Raw genomic sequence first — 19619 nt, 5'->3', positions numbered from 1 at the left:
CCTCCTTCCAGCTGCTCAAGATGGTTTCAGTCCCATTTGGCTGTCTTAAGGTGAGCGGCGAAATCCTTGAAGGGGGGCTGGGGCTGGGGGTGGAGGTGGGGGGGAAGGCTTACAGTTGCTGGATCACGGGACGTGCCGGAAGATTAACAAAACCTGCCTCCGTGTGTGAACAATCCGTTTCCACACTCCATAAACCTCCGCAAAAGCACAAGCCCATGTGGTGTCCAGAACCAGAAGACGGAGGAAGGCTGTTATTCCAGCTGTGCGGCGTCTCTGAAACGGGCTCCCCAAAAAGCAATGGATATCCTTCATTCCAGAAGAGAATCTGGCACACGCCTCAAACCCCCAACCCTTCCTGGGTAATGGACGTCATGGGACATCACCGGGGCATTTCTGATAGATTTCAAGGGGCGCAAAAGCCCGTTTGAGTTTATGTCGATACATATTATACATTATCAAAAGCACCAGGCAGATGCCTTTTGATACGCTGAAGAAGACAGGGAGGTGGAACTGGAAGGGGTCCCAAAGTTCATCTAATCCACCCAAACGACACAGGAAATTCACAAATACCTGCCCTCCTGCCTCCCCCAGTGAAGGAGAGTTGGTTTTTATACCTCGCTTTGCTCTACCTGAAGGAGTCTCAAAGGGGCTTCCATTCACCTTCCCTTTCCTCTCCCCACAACAGACACCCTGTGAAGGAGGGGAGGCTGAGAGAGGCCTGAGATTACAGCAGAAGAAGAAGAGGAAGAAGAGGAAGAGTTGCTTCTTAGATGCTGCTTTTCTCTACCCAAAGGAGTCTCAAAGTGGCTTACAATCACCTTCCCTTTCCTCTCCCCACAACAGACACCCTGTGAGGGAGGTGAGGCTGAGAGAGCCCTGAGATTACGGAAAAGGAGTTGGTTCTTATATGTCGCTTTTCCTGGACTCTGACCCATGCTCTAGAACAGGGGTAGTCAACCTGTGGTCCTCCAGATGTTGATGGACTACAATTCTCATGAGCCCCTGCCATGAGCCCCTGTGTTGAGGGGCTGGAAGGCTGAAGGCTGCTGCACTAGATCAGGGGTAGTCAACCTGTGGCCCTCCAGATGTCCATGGACTACAATTCCCATGAGCCTCTGCCAGCGTTCGCTGTCAGGGGCTCATGGGAATTGGTCCATGAACATCTGGAGGGCCACAGGTTGACTACCCCTGCCCTAGAGCTCTGCTTTGGATTTCCCTTTGGATTACCTAGTATCTGAACTCTGGAATGGGATTCAGACTACCACTATCTCCCTGTGTGTCTGAACCAGGACACCCAGCAAGCCTCTGTGACAGAGTGGGGATTCGAACCTGGGTCTTCCAAATCCTTTAACCACAGAGAACCCTTGGTAGATGAGGCTGGGGACAGGCCTTAGAGACTTGGGAATCATCTGCCAAGCAGAAGAGCCGTAGAAAAGGAAGCAAGGCAGCGGCACCGGTTCCTCTGTGTCCTGAAGATGAGGCTGACCACTGGCTGACCGTTCCCACTGCCCCTGCAGGCACCAACCCGCACTCCCTAGCAATGCAAGAGTTTGGCAGCATGGTGGTCCAAGTGCTAGCAAGTGGGTGGGCTGGGGGTCTGTGACAACAGGCAGGTCCCCCAGAAACCCCGGGGTCCCAGCTAGGAGGTTACAAAAAACAAAAGCTATTTTTCAGTTTAGGGTTTATACTGAGCCCGAGAAATCAGTATTTCCCGATATTTCTGAACCCCTGTACTGGTACACTATTCAGATTTGGCAATCCCGAATGTTTTCACCCTATGGTGTACACCCTTTGAGGTACCCTTGGTGGTCTCCCGCCTAAGTGCAAATCAGGGCTGCTTTGCTTAACTTCTGGGAGCCAACGAAACTGAACTAACCTGGGTCATTTCGAGTGCAGCGTTGAGAGTCTATGAACGATATTTTAAAATGAATTTATAGGAGGTTACAGCCAACGGTGCCCCTTCTCCGAAGTAAGTCTTCTTTTTCTGGGGAAGGAGACCCCTCCTGCAGACAGGACAGGGATGCATTTCTTTTCCACACTGAGGAACAAAACGCCAGGTGGGATTTGTGAAGCGGATTCACGAGACTACTTTTCAGTTGTGAAACATCTGCAGAATCAAGGCTATGGACTCCTCCGCCCTTCCCTCCCCCCCCCAATCTTTTGCTGAAACGATGTAGTTAAAAGCAAAATTAAAGCCTGAAGTTAGATGAAGAACAGAGTCTGATCTCAAGACCGTGAGCCGCTGGGGGCGGTCCGCTCCGAGAGGATCCCGTAGCTGTCACCGAAATGTGCCGATCGGTCAGCGTTCAAGGTTTTCGTTTCACATCCCTCCTCTTTCCTCGACGGTCGTACTGGTTTTATTGGGACTCTGACCCGACGGGCTGGAGGGCAAGGGGTCAAGAGAAGTTAACAGGCAGGAAACGAAAATACCAGGCACAGTGAAGTAAATTAAACTTTTATTCTGCTATACATATATATATACACACACACATATATATATATGTATGTGTTTATTTACGAGCTCACAACGGAGCCCCGACTTCAGTATACAACGTAGAAAGCGAGAGAGCCAGTGACAGCTGAACTCCGGAATCCCAAGCAGGCTCCAAAACCTGCCCGGACGTTAGTGCATTTGGGAACGCGCCTGCCAGCGGCCCACAACCTCGTCCAGAGACAAAACTTGTCCCGTGGAGAGATTCCTGCAGACGCCTCTTGCTGAAGGCGTCGACGGCCCAGGGGACCGATTTTTATTTTTTAACGGACAACCGTCAATGGTTGACTCCGAGAGGTATTAATGAAAATAGCCCTCCACCCCTGCCCCAGCCCCGCATCTTATAGTACTGAAGTCTGGCTGGCTTGTTTGTAAACAGCTTCACAGCTTGATGGGGGGGTCTGGAAACAACTCTTCTTTGTCAAGGTGTCCTTTTGTCTCCCTCGGGTTACGTCGGGGCCTGGCCAAAATGGCCGTCTCCCGGGCAGGCTGCAAAAGTAAAATCCGGATTTTACGGGCCTGGCCTGGGAACAGGTAGCAAAATTTCTGCTCGCTCAAGACAAACCATGTGGAGTTTGTGACGGGCGGGGACCAATCAGTCCTATGACGGAGGGGACAATCAAGACGTTTCCGTACACACATACACGGGACATTTGGTCCTCCACTTACGAGCCGTTGGCGCTATCTCCCGAACATTAAAGCTCTTGTTGGCAGGTCTTGCACGAGACCTGATTATTTCAGTAGCTCATGGGCCGTTGCGACGCCAGCAATGGGAGAAACGAGGGAAAGAAACTGCGGGGACAAGAGGTCTTTTGCATGCTTTACTCCGGTGCTCTGACAGAAAGATACCCCTGCAGCCCCGGACACTCGCTTCCGGCTAGAAAAGCGTTGCTGGGTGGCTTGAACGCAACGAGCCACCGAGAAGGAAAGGAACAGACGCACGCACATACACCCTTGTGGAAATAATAAATTTAAGCGGACGACACGCGCGCGCCGGCCTGACTCGACTCGGCAGGGAAATCTGAAAATATAGAAACGAGGACAAGAAGCGGTATATGTTTACCTGGACTGTGGGTATGCCACGATTGTGTGTGATAAAAATTGACAACCCCCCTTCTAGAATTGTAGTGACAATGCTCCGCCCGCCCCCCTCCCCAGCCCATAGACGTTGGGGAATCTCAAGTGCAAGTTTTATCTTCGTTCGAGATGGAGCGTTCACCTGGGTAACAGGCCGCCGTCCCTGCGGCTTCTGGGGGCCGGGGGTCACTTGTCGGAGCCCTTCCGCGGCCGGCAGAAAGTGGGCGGGTCCTTGTTCAAGGCGTAGATCCTCCGGTTGACGTCTTCAAATTCCCCCAGGACTTGCTCGTCGCATTCCACTGCCACGGCGTGGTCCACTGGGAGGTAGTGGAAGGCTTCTAGCTGGTCACCGGTGCCAAACCCGGTCGCTTCCATCCCGATGATCTCTTCGGCCTGCTCGACCGTGCAGAGAAGGTCGGCCCCTAGGGAGCCGCCGAACGGGCAAGGCGGCTTGTGGGCTGCGGCCTCCGGGTGCTCGCCGGGCAGCGCTGCTCCGTTCATTGCACGAGAGGATGCCAGGAAAGGCTCCTGCCGGTTCTGGGGAGCGTTCGGACTCCGGCTGTCTCCGTTGAAGCTGTTCCTCAAGCCTTCTCCCTTTGCGCTTTCTCTCGAGAAGTCTAGGGAGGTCTCTAAAGAGGAGGATAAGGAGCCCGCCTTTCTCTCGGGCTCGCCCGGAATGGCGACGGGCTGCGATAAAGCCGAGTTGTAACTCGGCGGGGGGGTCTTGTACTGCAGTCTCTCGTTGTCCGAGTTGGCCCGTTTTCGGAGCCCCTTGTCCGGAGAAGGGCGGCTGCCGGAGAAGCCAGGCTCCAAAGCCCCAAACGTCGTGCTCTGTCTCTTTGGGACTGGGATGGCACTGGAAATGTGATGCCGATCACTGTAAGAATGAGAAGGGGTGAATGGTGAGAAAAGCATTTGCAGAATTGCAGAAAGTGGGTGGGGCTTTTGCCCGACAAGACTCCCGATTGGCTATTGGAGACTTAATCGGCTGAACATCATGGCCCAATAAGCAAGGTGGTGACAAGGCACGGAGCCTGATTCAGACTAGGAGTCCCCAACCCTTTTGAGCCTCTAGGCACCTTTGGAATTCTGCCGCCGTGGGGTGGGGGCACAGCTCCCCAAACAGCTGTTACAAAATGGCTGCCCCAGGAGGCGGAGCCAGTCCCATAAGCGTCGACATCTTACGAAACTATGTTGGTCTTAAAAAGGCTGCTGCAGAAGGCAGGGCGTCATTAAAAAAGGCTGCCTCAAAATGGCTGCTGCAGGAGGCGGAGCTCGTGGCACCACGATGGCCACACGTAACTTCAGTCACATGGCGATGACCTTAGTGCTGTGGTGCCAGCTGCTGCTGCCAAAGCAAGATTTTTATATTTGGGAGGTTTGTGTTCCATGTATCCCCCATGTTGTATGTAAACCGCCCTGAGCCATACGGAAGGGCGATATAGAAATCAATCAATCAATCAATCAATCAAATAAATAGTAAACTTTTGAGGACCCAAAGTTCTCCCAAGGAGCAATATTCTCCCATGTAGAACAGAGACCCCTCCCCATTTAGCAGGGAGGAAGCCAGGTGGGCTTTGTGCTGCAAACCCTCGCTGTTAAAGTACTGTGGAGGAAGGAGGCAGTCTGACACATGATGTCACCTGTCTGGCAAGAATGAGGAGAACCACTCTGTGCCACCAGCAGCTGGGAAAATCGTAGAATCCTAGAGTTGGAAGGGACCTCCAGGGGCATCTAATCCAACCCCATGCACAATGCAGGAAGTTACAATTAACTGTGCACCCACAAAGACCTCAGTTATATGCCCAAGTGGTCCCCCCCACCAAAAACCTCCAGAATCCAACCTGGCCTGGAGGGAATTCACCTACCATCCCACAGTGGTAATCCGCAATTCTCTGGGTAGGCAAGGAAGGGCCACAAGAGACCAACACTGGCACATCCCCTCCTGCCCACCCACTCACCATATGCCTAAGTTCATAAAATCAGCATTTCTGTCAGATGACCATCTAGCCCAGTGATTCTCAACCTTCCTAATGCCGCGACCCTTTAATAGAGTTCCTCATGTTGTGGAGACCCCAACCATAAAATGATGCCAGGGTTCTTTCCCAGAAATTAAACCGAAACTGACCAATGGCGTTAAGATCCATTGGTCATGATTGGATATAAATTGGGTTTTTTTCTGGGGTTTCTCAGTTCAGCTCTGCCTCTTGTCCCGCCATGCTGATCTCGCTCTTTTCCGCTGCTCCAGACAGACGCTCTATCTCGATCTACCTCGCAAGGCTGTTGTGTGGATGGTGCCCCCCTCCAGCCAAGCTGCTTGCCCTGCTGCGACCCCTCTGAAAGGGTCATTTGACCCCCAAAGGGGTCCCAACCCCAAGGTTGAGAAGCACTGATCTAGCCTCTGCTTCAAAACCCACCTCCTCCCGAGGAAGCCTGTTCCACCGAGGAACCGGACTAAGGGTCAGGAACGTCTTCCGGATGTTTAGTTAAAAATTCTTTTGAAATAATTCCAACCCCTTGGTTCTTGTCCGACCCTCTGGGGCAACAGAATGTCTCTATGACAGCCCCTCAAGTACTTGAAGATGTTCAAGCAATAACTGCAACCTCAGGAAGTAAACATGATTGCTTTCCATTGTGTGCTACCCAAAACAGTGGTGGGATGGATCCCCCCTTCATGCAGGTCAAAAGGCTTCATCAAATGCTGCCCTCCCCCAAGCACACACACGCTACAGTTCACGGTTATTTTTTTCACACCACAGCGGAAAAGGTACACAATACACAGTGATTTAGTTACATACACAACCATGCCATCTAAACCAAGGATCGCCAACCTTCTTGAGTCAATGTTCATTTCAGAAACTTTGATACTAAGTACAACTTGGATTTCATGAGTATTTATACTCATTTCTGGTGAGTTGTGTAATTAAATGACAATGGGAAATAACAATGTAACATAGGTTCTTGTGGCTTCGTTTGAAATAGTAATTTTATAAACATATATTCATTTTACGATCACTTAGGACTCTACTCCAGAGATTCCCAACCAGGGATCCAGGGGGTTATCATTTTGACATTGTATGTTGCATTTCAGTTGTTGATAAATTATCTGCTATAAAAAACTTTTGATAGAATGGTTTATTTTTTCTATTTTGGGCTGATCCTGCTTTGAGCAGGGGGTTGGACTAGATGGCCTGTGTGGCCCCTTCCAACTCTAGGATTCTGTGATTCTGAGTCTGTGGGTGCCTTCGGAATTCTGCCACAGAGTGGCAGGTGTAGATGCAAAATGGCGGCCTAAAGAGGCGGAGCCAGCCAAAAAACAGATGACGCAGCTGACCCTCAGTCATACAGCGCAGATTGTTAAGCTGTGATGGCAGATACCGCCAAAGCAACATTTTAAAAAATTCAGCACAAGCAAACGTCCACCGGCCAATCAGAAGCCTTGCTAGGCAAAATTCTCACCTGGCCGCATCCACTTTTTAAAAAATTGGGAGGGTGCCATGGGCACTACGCTGGGGACCCCTGTTCCACACAGAACTTTAAGAAGAAGAAGAAGAGTTGGTTCTTATATGCCGCTATTCTCTACCTGAAGGAGTCTAAAAGTGGCTTCCAGTCACTTTCCTTTCTCTCTCCCCACAACAGACACCCTTTGAGGGAGAGGAGGCTGTATGAGGAGGAGCGCGGAATCAAACCCATCTCACCAGATTAGAATTCGACGCTCCTAACCAGTACACCATGCTGGCTGGAGAGGCGCTGGAAAACTCTCAACCACCAGTTTTGCACAAGAAGAAGAAAAAGAAGAGTTGGTTCTTAGATGCCGCTTTTCTTGACCCAAAGGAGTCTCAAAGTGGCTTCCAATCACCTTCCCTTTCCTCTCCCCAGAACAGGCACCCTGTGAGGTAGGTGAGGCTGAGAGCGCTCTGAGAGAACTACTCTATGAGAACAGCTCTAGCAGGACTGTGACTAGCCCAAGGTCACCCAAGCTGGCTGCATGTGGAGGAGGAGTGGGGAATCAAATCCAGCTCACTGGACTAGAAGTCAGCGCTCCTAACCACTACCCCAAGCTGAAGTTCCTTTTTTTTTTTTTAAAGAATTTACAATCTCCATTCTGCAGCAAACCGATTTCACAAAAATAAAACCCGTGTGTTGCTTTAAGTCCGTTACTGTATTTACCATTATATTTAAGAGGTTCGTTTCACTTTCTTCCCGGCCAGGATGTTCTTAAAAAAGAAAAAAACAAAGAAACATCCCCCTCCCAATTAAAAGCAAACAAACAGATTGCTTTATTTAATATGTCTGCAAACGGCCTGCAAAAAAACGTACGGAAAAGACAGCGCGCAATTCGCATTCCAAAATACGTATCTTTTCCCTCCCTGCAAAAAAATGTTTCCTCTGAGGGGGATTACTTGATTGCAGATGGTTGAAACAGTAAAATCGTGATTGCTTGGAGGGCGGCCAAAACGCACGGCTACGGACCAAGGGCATGAAATACTCCAAGTAAAAAAAAAAACCACATATAACTTCAACTGGGTCGGAGATTTCTCTTTTTTTTTTAAAGCTTTCGTGCAAATATGACCTCATGACTGGGAGAAGCAAAGGTGTTTAAGTTGGACTGCAGCCACAAAAGGGTCCGTGCGAGCCCACTGGCCGATCGCACGGCGACTGTGCAAACAGAACAACGCAACAACCGGTTTCGCACCTCTTTAAAGATTACAGCCGAAATTGATGCAAAACAACGGCAGGGTCACCTAAAGGGGCCCGGAAGAGAGACGGCCGATGGGGAAGCGAGAGAAAAGGGCACGCCTAAATGTTTGGAAAACGTGGGGGAGAGTTCAAGTCCGGCAGCCCCTTGAAAACCAACCCAGTTTATATTCGAGGGATAAGCTTTCGTGTGCACGCACACGAAAGCTTATCCCTCGAATAAAAACGGGGTTGGCCATTGAAGTGCTGGAGGACTTGAAACTTTGTCCTGCGGCTTCAGACCCACCTGAATGTACGGAAAAAAGTATTCATCGTGGATTGGTTGTGCAAGGGTGAAAGGGTGACACACCTAATGAAATCAGAGTCTCATGGGCTGGTTTGGCAGACGGTGATCATGGGGCTGGGTGTAGATGCTGTGACACAGTTTACTAACGTAACAGGATTAACTTTTGCTTATGGCCAGTTCTTCGTCTGAGGAAGAGGGCTTGCACTCGAAAGCTCACGCCTTGAAGAAATCTTTGTTGGTCTTAAAGGTGCTACTGGACTCTGATTTTATCGTTACAGACTCAATACGGGGTGGTTTGCCAGTGCCTTCCCCAGTCATTACCATTTACCCCCCAGCAGCAAGCTGGGTCCTCATTTTACCGACCTCGGAAGGATGGAAGGCTGAGTCAACCTTGAGCCGGCTGCTGGGATCGAACTCCCAGCCTCATGGGCAGAGTTTCAGACTGCATGTCTGCTGCCTTACCACTCTGCGCCACCAGAGGCTCTTATCATTATAGGATGGGGTTATTTAACCGCCCTGTTGGTGTTATGTTGTGTATTTTAATGGATTTTTAGTGGGATTTTATGTATTGGGATCTATTTGTAACCTGCCACGAGCCGGCTTGCCAGGAGTGTTGGGCAATAACTCCAATAAATCAAATCGAATCAAATCAAATCAGATGCAACAGAGTCCCTGAAATCTTAGCAGTCTGTTCTCTGCACAGGGGTTGTCTGTCGCAGAGATAAGGAGAGTCAGAGGCCTATTTTCTCTCTAAACCGCACTGCGGAAAGGGTTCCCCCCCTCCCTCTTTAGCTTGGCAGCTCCACTCTCTGAAGGGGTTTCAGCTTTTAAAAACGGTGTTCAACTGGAATGCCCGTGACTAGCCGAACACATCGAAGACTCAAAACGACTCCTGCTGGTGGTTTCAAGCAGAGATTCCAGCGGGACATCAAGAAGAGAAAAGTGAGGGCTGCTGGGGGATGACGAGACTTTCCGGCCGGTGAGGAAGACGCGGGTTCGAGATTTTCCGTCTCTGGGCTCCGCTTTCAGCCCAAAGGCTGACGGCGACTGGGAAATCAGGAGGAGACTGAGACCGGGGAGGGCAGATCCTAGAAGAGCTCTCTTGAGGTCAGGATGTGTCACTGGCACCCAAGAAGATGGACAAGTGGACAAGAAAGATGTGGAAAATGGACAAGTGGACAGGAAGAAAGTGGCCTTAGCACAAATGCTCAGAGACACAAATTATTCTATAATGTATAGTGTTGCCAGGTTCTGTGCTGCAGCCGTGAAAATTCGGCTGGCAGGGGCTCATGGGAATTGTAGTCCACGGACATCTGGAGAGCCACAGTTTGGCCACTCCTGGCATGTGCCAACTTGGCTCAAGGGGTTACCAACTGGAAGAAACCACGTTGCGGAAGAGCCGTACGTGAGGGAGGAAATCTACGAGAGGCAATCTTCTCTTGCTTCGCTCCTACTGATGCCGGGGGGCGTCTGGCAAAGCTCTGTCAGTCCTGGGACCCAGAAACCGTAGCCAGTCAATGGCGTGGCCTACCTGCTGAATCGAGACGGCCATAAATCTTCATCGCTGGGGCCCAGCGGATATCGCTTTCACCATCTGCGCAGAGACGTTTGCGGGCCCACATTCCGGACCTGCACACGTGAACTGGTCTCTTGCAGTCTAGCATGACCATGCCCGGTCGCCCTAGGTGGAAACAGGCCCCCCCATCTCCCTCCCCCCCCCCCCCGGGGATGGGATCTGTGAAAAGCCTCATTAGCGTTTATACCGTCAGGAAGTACCGAGCGGTCCTGTTCGGACTCATCGGGCCTTGCTGAGCCTTGGAGGTGAGAAAGAAATGAGGCGTGGAGACGCGGCTGGAGGGGAATGCGATAGTCCCGGAGAACGGAGAGCGGCGGCTAACGTCCGCGCGGGTTTTGAAATATTAGCCAGGCGAGGAATGTGTTTTGTCTTGATAATGGGAACATGCCACTCTAAGGAGGCGCCGAGGGACACGGGCCTTCTCTTAAGCCAGACAGCAGCGTTCCCCGAGTCGGGAAAGCCAAATTCCGCACACTCGCTCGGAGCGAATTAAGTTATGCAAATGACACGTGCAATAAAAGGAGCATTTGATCCGTTTATAAGCTGGCTGGCTCGCTGCGCCTGGCCCCGGTGGAAGCCGTTTGGAAAGACACAACCATCCATATCTGCTGGACGAGGAACGCTGCTGACCTGCTCGAAAAAGAGGTGCGTTGCCAAAACTTGTAATTACCCCGTTCGGAATAGGAACCTGTGCAACCTGTAATGCTTGGATGGGCTGCAAAACCGATCAAGGTTTTCTACTAGCGCTCGGAATAGAGGAGAGGCTGCACATGCCCAGAAGGAGCGCTATTACGGGTGCCGCCAAAAAGGACATTGGGAAGCTAGGGAGGAAAGTTCGGAGGAGGGCAACCAAGAGGGGTTGGGAGCACCTTCCCTCAGAGGAGAAGCCAAAGAGTCTGGAGGGATTTTTTCCCCCTCCTTCTCCCAAAACACTAGGACTTGAAGGCGACAGATTCAGGTTGGACAAAAGGGAATACTAGTTTACCCAGAGAGGGATTGGAATGTGGAATTTACTGCCAGGGGATATAGTGATGGCCAAAAACATAGATGGATTTAAAAGGGGATCATGGGCAAGAGATCTATCAGGGCCTACTGGCCACGATGACTGATGGGAGCCTCCATGTTCAGAGGCTTCAAGAGTTGGCCCTCCAGAGGAACTGGCTGGCTACTGTGTGAAAGAGGATGCAGGATTAGATGGCCCACTGGCCTGATCCAGCAGGACTCATCTTCTGTTCTTACCGGGGGAAAGCCTTGGCCTCTCTGCCCTGTTATGGGCTCTCCAGAGGAGCTGGTTGAGAGAAGAAGAAGAAGAAGAAAGAGGAAAGAGGAAAGAGGAAAGAGAAGGAGAAGAAGAAGAAGAAGGAGAAGAAGAAAGCGGCTTACAGTCGCCTTCCCTTCCTCTCCCCACAACAGACACCCTGTGGGGAGGGTGAGGCTGAGAGAGCCCTGATATCACTGCTCTGTGAGAACAGCTTTATCAGTGCTGTGACTAGCCCAAGGTCACCCAGCTGGCTGCATGTGGGGGAGCGCAGAATCGAACCTGCCATGCCAGATCAGAAGTCTGCACTCCTAACCACTACACCAAACTGGCTCTCCCAGAAGGGATGCTGGGCTAGATGGTCCCTCACTCATCTGACCCACCAGGGCTCTTCTGACATTCTTACATTGAAGGTGCTTTCAACTGATGACTGCTTTTTTGTACGAGTCACACAGAGTAGCGAGCAGTTGTGTTGGTCTGTAGCGACAGAGCAGAGTTTGACTCCCTTGGCACTTCTAAGAGCAAAAATGTTTTTATTCAAGGTGTAAGCTTTCGGGTGCACGCGTTACACCTTGAATAAAACTTTGTTGGTCTTAAGGATGTATCACACTGGCAGGGGTTCGTGGGAATTGTAGGCTGTGGACATCCGGAGAGCCACAGTTTGGCCATTCCTGTATTATCTTGCTTGCTCATTCATTCATTCATTCATTCATTCATTCATTCATTCATTCATTCATTCATTCATTCATTCATGCATTCATGCATTCATGCATCCATCCATCCATTCATTCATTCATTCATTCATTCGTCCATCCGTCCATCTTGAGCCAGTCAATGCAGGTCGGCGTATAATAATTTAGACAATGACATCATAAACACAGAATGACGTTACAACGACTAAACCGCCTTATATTTCTACACACGCCGACACACACATAATACTACTTTAACAGCCATGTTTAAAGCTTCTGCTTTGTTTCAGATTTCTTCACTCCTAGTCCCATGACACTGCTTATTAGATGCCTCATCTTACGGACAACGTTGACCTACATTGCGTTACCCACCTTGAGTCTTAAGGGAGAAAAGCGGTCTATAAATTACGTAAATAAATAAATGGAAAATAAAGGTAAGTGGGTGGTGGGTACGAAGCAGAGAAGGAAACAGGAAAAAGGGAGAGATTATGGGAGCTACCAGGGAAGGAAAAGACGAAATAGTGAAGGGGGATACATGAGAAAAATGAGATTCTCCCTACAAACCACAAGTTCTTGCTGATCCCCCGCTTGGTATAATACTGCTGTGGCTCTCAAAATATAATACTGCTGTGGCTCTCCAAATTGTGGCTCTCCAAATGTCCATGGACTACAATTCCCATGAGCCCTTGAGCGTGATGCTGGCAGGGGCTCATGGGAATTGTAGTTCATGGACATTTGGAGAGACAGTTTGCCCCCCATCCCACCCCAGCAATATAGTCTACCAGGGTTTCCACCTACCGCCCACTGCTGCCCTGCACAGATGAGACAGATACTTACCATCTGACCATGAGTCCATGCTCCAGGAAGTTCTTCAGGTTAGGAAGAGTCTGCCTCAGATCTGGGGTCACCAGCCCGTGTTGGTACCTTAGCTGCGAAGAGAGATTGGGAGGGATTAGCAAACTCGGAAGATCTATGCAACACTTTGGAGGGGCCTCAAGGCGGCTCCTTCTCAACACATCCAGGAGTGGAAGACAAGAGTCGGTGTCTGGGCTGTGCCCTTCCAGGGTGCAGGAGAGGACATTCTTCTGTGTTAAGCAATCTTTGCCTGCAGAAAATTAAATGGTTACGATGGGGGGGGCGGATGAGGGGGGAACAGTTTCCTTCCTAGGAAGGTGACATGTGCTAAGCCACGGCTGCATCTTCAATGATGCGGGAGGGAGGGAGGGAGGGACGGTGGCTCAGCAGCGGAACCATCCACTCGGCATGCAGAAGATCCCAGGTTCAATCCCTGGCGTCTCCAGTTGAAAGGACCAGGTGGTGGTTGATGGGAAAGACCTCGGCTGGAAACCCTGGAGAGCTAAAGTGGAAGAGCCCCAGTTTGGCATGCAGAACGTCCTAGGTTCAACCTCTGGCATCTCCAATTAAAAGGACCAGGCAGGAGGGGGTCGAACTACCCTTGCACAGGGGTTGAGGCAGGGCATGCAACTTTTCTGGGGGGGGGGGAGGGGCGCCATCCACACAACAGCCTTACGGGGTAGAGAGAGAGAGCGAGAGCGTTCGTCTGTCTGGAGCAGCAGAAAAGAGCGAGATCGGCATGGTGGGACAAGAGGCAGACTTAAACTGAGAAACCTTGGAAAAAACCCAATTAATACACAATCCCGAACAATGGATCTTCATGCCATGGGTCAGTTTTGGTTTAATTTCTGTGAGAGAACACTGCATCATTTTATGGCTGGGGGTCACCACAACAGGAGGAACTGGATTAAAGGGTTGGGGACATTAGGAAGGTTGAGAACCCCTGCTCTACAGAGTGTATTTCCTTGTGGCCATCGCTACGTCCTCTGGCAGGGGATTCCCTCTGTGCAAGGTTTCGCCATCCGGAACCTACGGCCCATCGGCTTCGTTGGATGCCCCTGAGTTCTAGCGTTTCGGGAGAGGGAGAAAAATGTCTCTTTGCCAACTCTCTCATTCAATAAACCTCTCCCATGCCCCCCCCCCCGCCTGCCGTCTCTTTTAAAACTGAAAAGTGCCAGACTCTTCAGCCTTTCCTCATTGGGACGGGGCTCCAACTCACTCGTCATCTTGGTTGCCCTCCAAATCCGTACTCCGACTTGCCAACAGCTCGCCGCAGAGTGAGTTTCTGCCTGCTCCACGGCACCTGCTCGGCGCCGCTGCGTTCTCATGACCCTGGACAGAAGTCCCAGGCGTGCCCAAGTATGACGCATCACTATGGCTGTGACATCAAGGGTCCTCCATTCCTCAGGGCAGGTTCGGAGCCAGTCAGACGTCAGCAGCTGGGAACTGTCCTTGGCAAACTGCTGGGTGGAAGGGGGGGGGTTCTTTTTTCCTGATATCTAGCCTATATCGTTGTACTTGAAGTTTAAACCCATTACTGCGTGTCCTCTCCTCTGCAGCCAACAGAAACAGCATCCTGCCCTCCTCCAAGTGACAACCTTTCAAATACTTAAAAGAGGGCTATCATGTCCCCTCTCAACCTCCTTTTCTCCAGGCTGAACATTCCCAAGTCCCTCAACCTATCTTCATAGGGCTTGGTCCCTTGGCCCCAGATCATCTTCGTCGCTCTCCTCTGTACCCTTTCAATTTTATCTACGTCCTTCTTGAAGTGAGGCCTCCAGAACTGCACACAGGACTCCAGGTGTGGTCTGACCAGTGCCGTATACAATGGGACTATCCATCCATCCATCCATCCATCCATCCATCCATCGGACTTTTACCCCACCACTCCCAAATGAGCTGGCTTGTGGCGGCTCACAACATAATAAAGCATAAAAATCCATAAATCCATACAATACTATATAAAACAGATAAAACAATACAGATGGCGATCACATAATCCCATATTATCCCTTTAATCTTCAATCATCTGTTCCTGGCTGTGGCAACCAGATGTAAACTGGGGGCAATGGTAGTCCACCCCCGGGGGGGTCCAGATCAAACAGGGCTGGGGAAGGACCCGCTCTTATCACCTTTGTCCCAAATATATTTGACACCTCTGGTCTATTCTGACTGGCAGCAGCTCTCCAGGGTCCCAGGCACAGAGCTCTTTCCCACCACCTCCTGTCTGGTCCTTTCGACTGGAGATGTCGGGGATCGAACCGAGGACCTTCTACATGCTGAGCCAATGCGCCACCACGGAGCCATAGTCTCCTGCCCTGCTGCCAAAATCCAGTGCCCAAAAGAGGACCCCCTCACTGGCAGTCCTGAGCTCCCGCTCACTGGCAGTCTTCAAGCAATGGTTGGATACACACTTTTCTTGGATGCTTTAGGATGCTCTGGGCTGATCCTGCGTTGAGCAGGGGGTTGGACTAGATGGCCTTTGTGGCCCCTTCTAACTCTATGATTCTATGATAGAGTAGTAGAATGTATCAATGCTCGTTCTATGTTTTGCACACAAATAGGAAAGGACATCAATGTAACAATAAAATATATAAAATATAAATAACCAAGATGCATGACCCCCACACACACATTTTTTCTCTCCTTCCGCTTACTTGTGTGGTTTCTTCCCACCTTTCCCGCTTCCCGGAAAACCCCTCGAAATCTGATGCTTCTCACAACCTGCGTCCCACCGGCTGCACATTAACATAAGAAATTCTCGGTTTCCAGGGGCTGCATTGGGGCATCCAGGCGATGAGCTCGGAGCAGAGTCCGTAACTCTTGGCAGACCTTCTGTGGCCATACTAATGGGCCTCCTGACAGCTGAGCGAAGCTGCTGCGGAAATGTTTTGAGGAAGCAATCCGCGGAGCGCATGCTGCGCTTTGCGCTTCAGAGGTTTTCCGCAGCTCTTTTGGGGACGGCTGGCCGTCTCTCCTCCACTGAGTGAAAGAGGACCGGAGGAGTGGCATCCACCTTGGCCATAACCAGTTTGGGGGGGGGGGTCTGCCTCGGGGGGACCGGGAGAGTTTGAACCCCACGGACGAAATAAATCTAGGGCGCATTTGGTAGCGTACCTCTTGTAGGGAACACGGATCCCCGGTTAACGTACTTAGGGAAATCGGGAATAAGGCAGACTTTAATGTACCCATTTTCGGCACGGAGATTACCTTTCAGTGGGGCTAATCGAGGGGCTGCTGCTGGTTTCTTTTCCGCAAAGACCGCTATAGGGCCTGCGCGCGTGAGACTAACACCGGTGTTCAGAGAGACTTGTGAATGCAGAGAGAGGCCGGAATGTCAACCTCGCTCGAAAGCTCGGCTCATGGGAAAGCAGAGCTGATCTCTCTGGCATCTGATGGAGAACGTGACCAGCCCTCTGATCACACTCAGGCTGAGCAGAACAAACACTGTGCTCAGAAGGGGCCGTGGCTTAGAGGCAGAGCATCGGCTTGGCCTGCAGAAGGCCCCAGGTTCAAATCCTGGGATCTCCAGTTAAAAGGACCAGGCAGGAGGTGATGGGAAAGTTCTCTGTCTGAGACCCTGGAGAGGGGTTGTGGCTCAGTGGAAGAGCATCTGCTTGGCCTGAGGACGGTCCCAGGTCCATAGAATCACAGAGTTGGAAGGGATCTCCTGGGTCATCTAGTCCAACCCCCTGCACCATGCAGGACACCCACAACCCTATCGCTGACAGTGTCACCTGCCACCCCCTTGAGCCTTCACAGAATCAGCCTCTCCGTCAGATAGCTATCCAGCCTCTGTTTAAAAATTTCCAAAGTTGGAATGAATTCTACTTCAGCAATTTCCCGTCGCAGTCTCCCTTGGAAGCTTTTCTGTCGGAGAAATACCACTCTTAGCTCTTCAAGGGAGAGCTGGCAGGGGTTCATGGGAATTGTAATCCGTGCACATCTGGAGGACCCCAGGTTGACTACCCCTGGCTTAGAAGATGTATTCTGATCTAATTTTTGAATTAGGATTATTTTAATGTTTATACGTAATGTGTAATTTTCATATTGAACTGACTAATAATTATTATTTATGTTGTTACCTGCCTGCCCTGAGCCTCTGAGGAAGGGAAGATTATAAATTATTAATGTTAATATTATTATTATTATTATTTAAAAGGATGAGGATCTGAGGATTACTTCAGCCTGGAAATTTTTTTCTTCGTGGTGGTGATTACGTGGAAGGAACAGATGAATTCTGAGGATAGGATTAAGAATTATTTTTAAAAGGGTTCGTTCCAAATTTAAAAGTAGTATTTCTATATACATATATTCCATCCTCCCTTGGAGTCCTGGGTTCAGTTTTGGGCACCCCAGTTGAAGAGGGATGCAGACAAACTGGAGCGTGTCCAGAGGAAGGCAACAAAGATGGTGAGGAGTTTGGAGACCAAGACGTATGAAGAAAGGTTGGGGGATCTTGGTCTGTTTAGCCTGGAGAGGAGACGACTGAGAGGGGATTTGATAACCACCTTCAAGTATTTAAAAGGCTGCCATGTAGAGGATGGAGCAGAATTGTTCTATCTGCGTTAACTGTAAAGTCTTCGGTGGGGAAAGACACCTGTTGTGGGTTTTGCTGGTTTTTTGATGCCATTAAAGTTTGCATTATGCGTGCGCATACCCTACCCCCAAAAAAACCCCGTTTATAATTTATTTTTCTTTAGGATGACACCTGAAGATTTAAACGGCTATTGCAACGCTGCACTCACAGCGTGTCTTAGTAAATCCGCCCCCCCCCCAACCATTTTTAAAAACCGGCTGGCATTACACGTGGAGGTTCCTAACACAATACAATGCCTCTTTTTCAAACGCCCATCCTTCAAACGCTTGTAATGGGTTGTAGCACATAAATAACTGGATTAAGAGCCTTAAGGCAAGCACGCCCCACTTCCAAGAGCCAGGCTGGGATGGGCATGGAAAAGGAGAGGAGGTTCATCCACAGTGAGCTAACAGCTCTGCACGGCTTTCACTTCATCATTTTAATTTGGAGTCGTCAAGGGAGTTCGGCCCGAAAGTAACCTTTGCGTCAGATAAAAGCTTTCTTGGCTCCGTGTCCGGATCGCTTTTGCTTTTTCATCCCCCTTAGGTGTCACTGTGGAACCGCTGGCTCGGTTCAAGATTTAAGCTGCTCGTTTCAAGGGCGGGGTACCACCGGGCTGGAGGGTCGGGGAGGAGAGAAAAAATCTGGAGCCACTTTCCTCCCCGGTCCGGAGGAGTGGAAATGCAGTCCGCGTGACCGAGTTGACGCCTCTGCCAAAGTGGTTCTGACACCAAAGGTGCGGGCTGTTGGGCAAAAGGGGGCATCGAGGGCAGATTTCTCCATGCATAAAAGTAAAATCACGTATCACTAGAAAGAGGACAAGATACAATCATGGAGGAGAGGTCTATCGGTGGCTATTAGTCATGGGGAATAGAGAACGAAAACGTTCAGAGGCAGTCAGACTGCAACCCAAGTCTCACCAGGAGACATCAGGAGAAGGCCTCGGCCTCTCTGCCCTGTGGCTGGCCCTGCAGAGGAACTGGCTGGCCCCAGGGGGAGACGGGAGGCTGGACTGGAGGGACCCTCCCTGGCCTGACCCAGCAGGGCTCTTCTGAGGGTCTTCTCAGGGGAAGGCCTCGGCCTCTCTGCCCTGTGGCTGGCCCTGCAGAGGAACTGGCTGGCCCCTGGGTGAGACGGGAGGCTGGACTGGAGGGACCCTCCCTGGCCTGACCCAGCAGGGCTCTTCTGAGGGTCTTCTCAGGGGAAGGCCTCGGCCTCTCTGCCCTGTGGCTGGCCCTGCAGAGGAACTGGCTGGCCCCTGGGTGAGACGGGAGGCTGGACTGGAGGGACCCTCCCTGGCCTGACCCAGCAGGGCTCTTCTGAGGGTCTTCTCAGGGGAAGGCCTCGGCCTCTCTGCCGTCTTGTTGGTCCTGAAGAGGAACTGGCTGGCCCCTGGGTGAGACGGGTGGCTGGACTGGAGGGATCCTCCCTGGTCTGACCCAGCAGGGCTCTTCTGAGGGTCTTCTCAGGGGAAGGCCTCGGCCTCTCTGCCCTGTGGCTGGCCCTGCAGAGGAACTGGCTGGCCCCTGGGTGAGACGGGAGGCTGGACTGGAGGGACCCTCCCTGGCCTGACCCAGCAGGGCTCTTCTGAGGGTCTTCTCAGGGGAAGGCCTTGGCCTCTGTGCCTTGTTGTTGGTCCTCCAAAGGAACTTGTTGGCCACTGGGTGGGACAGGATACTGGACTAGATGGACCACTGGTCTGACCCAGCAGCGATCTTTTGAGGTAAGCTTTATGCCTTGTTGCTGGCTGTCCAGAGAAACTGGCTGGCCACTGTTTGAGACAGGATGCTGGACTAGACGGAAAACAAGCCCTGCTGAGTCAGAGCAGAGGCCCACCTAGTCCCAAGTAATTGATTTAAAGGGAAGGAAAGCAGCCAAGTATAGCCTATTCTTGAAAGCAAAGCAGGGTCTGTGCTCAGAACGGAGGCCCACAAAGGAAGATTATGCAGAGGAAGGCAGCAGCCGACTGTCTCTCTTTCTTTCATGTTGAAAGATCTTTGCTCGAGTGTAAGTAGATTGTGACAGTACTTTAGACCCTGTGGGACTGGAGGGGGAGGGATTAGTCATGGCTAGGAGCCCAGGTCTCCATGAATTTGTCCACTCCCTG

The 19619-nt window shown here is 51.0% G+C and overlaps 1 protein-coding gene across 2 annotated transcripts in view; it reads right to left on the bottom strand.

The window, feature by feature from the left end:
- Positions 1-2439: 2439 nt before the first annotated feature.
- Positions 2440-19619, bottom strand: part of UVRAG (UV radiation resistance associated) — a 97083-nt gene continuing 79903 nt past the window's right edge. For both annotated transcript variants that reach the window (XM_077341234.1, XM_077341235.1), the window contains 2 exons: positions 12916-13007; positions 2440-4445 (listed from right to left, as the gene is read on the bottom strand). In XM_077341234.1, the coding sequence (XP_077197349.1) occupies positions 3755-4445; positions 12916-13007 (783 nt within the window). In that variant the 3' untranslated portion in view covers positions 2440-3754. The remainder of the gene's footprint in view (positions 4446-12915; positions 13008-19619) is intronic.

Source organism: Paroedura picta, chromosome 6 (genome assembly GCF_049243985.1).
Source record: "Paroedura picta isolate Pp20150507F chromosome 6, Ppicta_v3.0, whole genome shotgun sequence".
NCBI classification, from domain to species: domain Eukaryota; kingdom Metazoa; phylum Chordata; class Lepidosauria; order Squamata; family Gekkonidae; genus Paroedura; species Paroedura picta.
The sequence above is the reverse complement of the archived record's forward strand: the minus strand, read 5'-3'. Positions and strand labels throughout refer to the sequence as shown.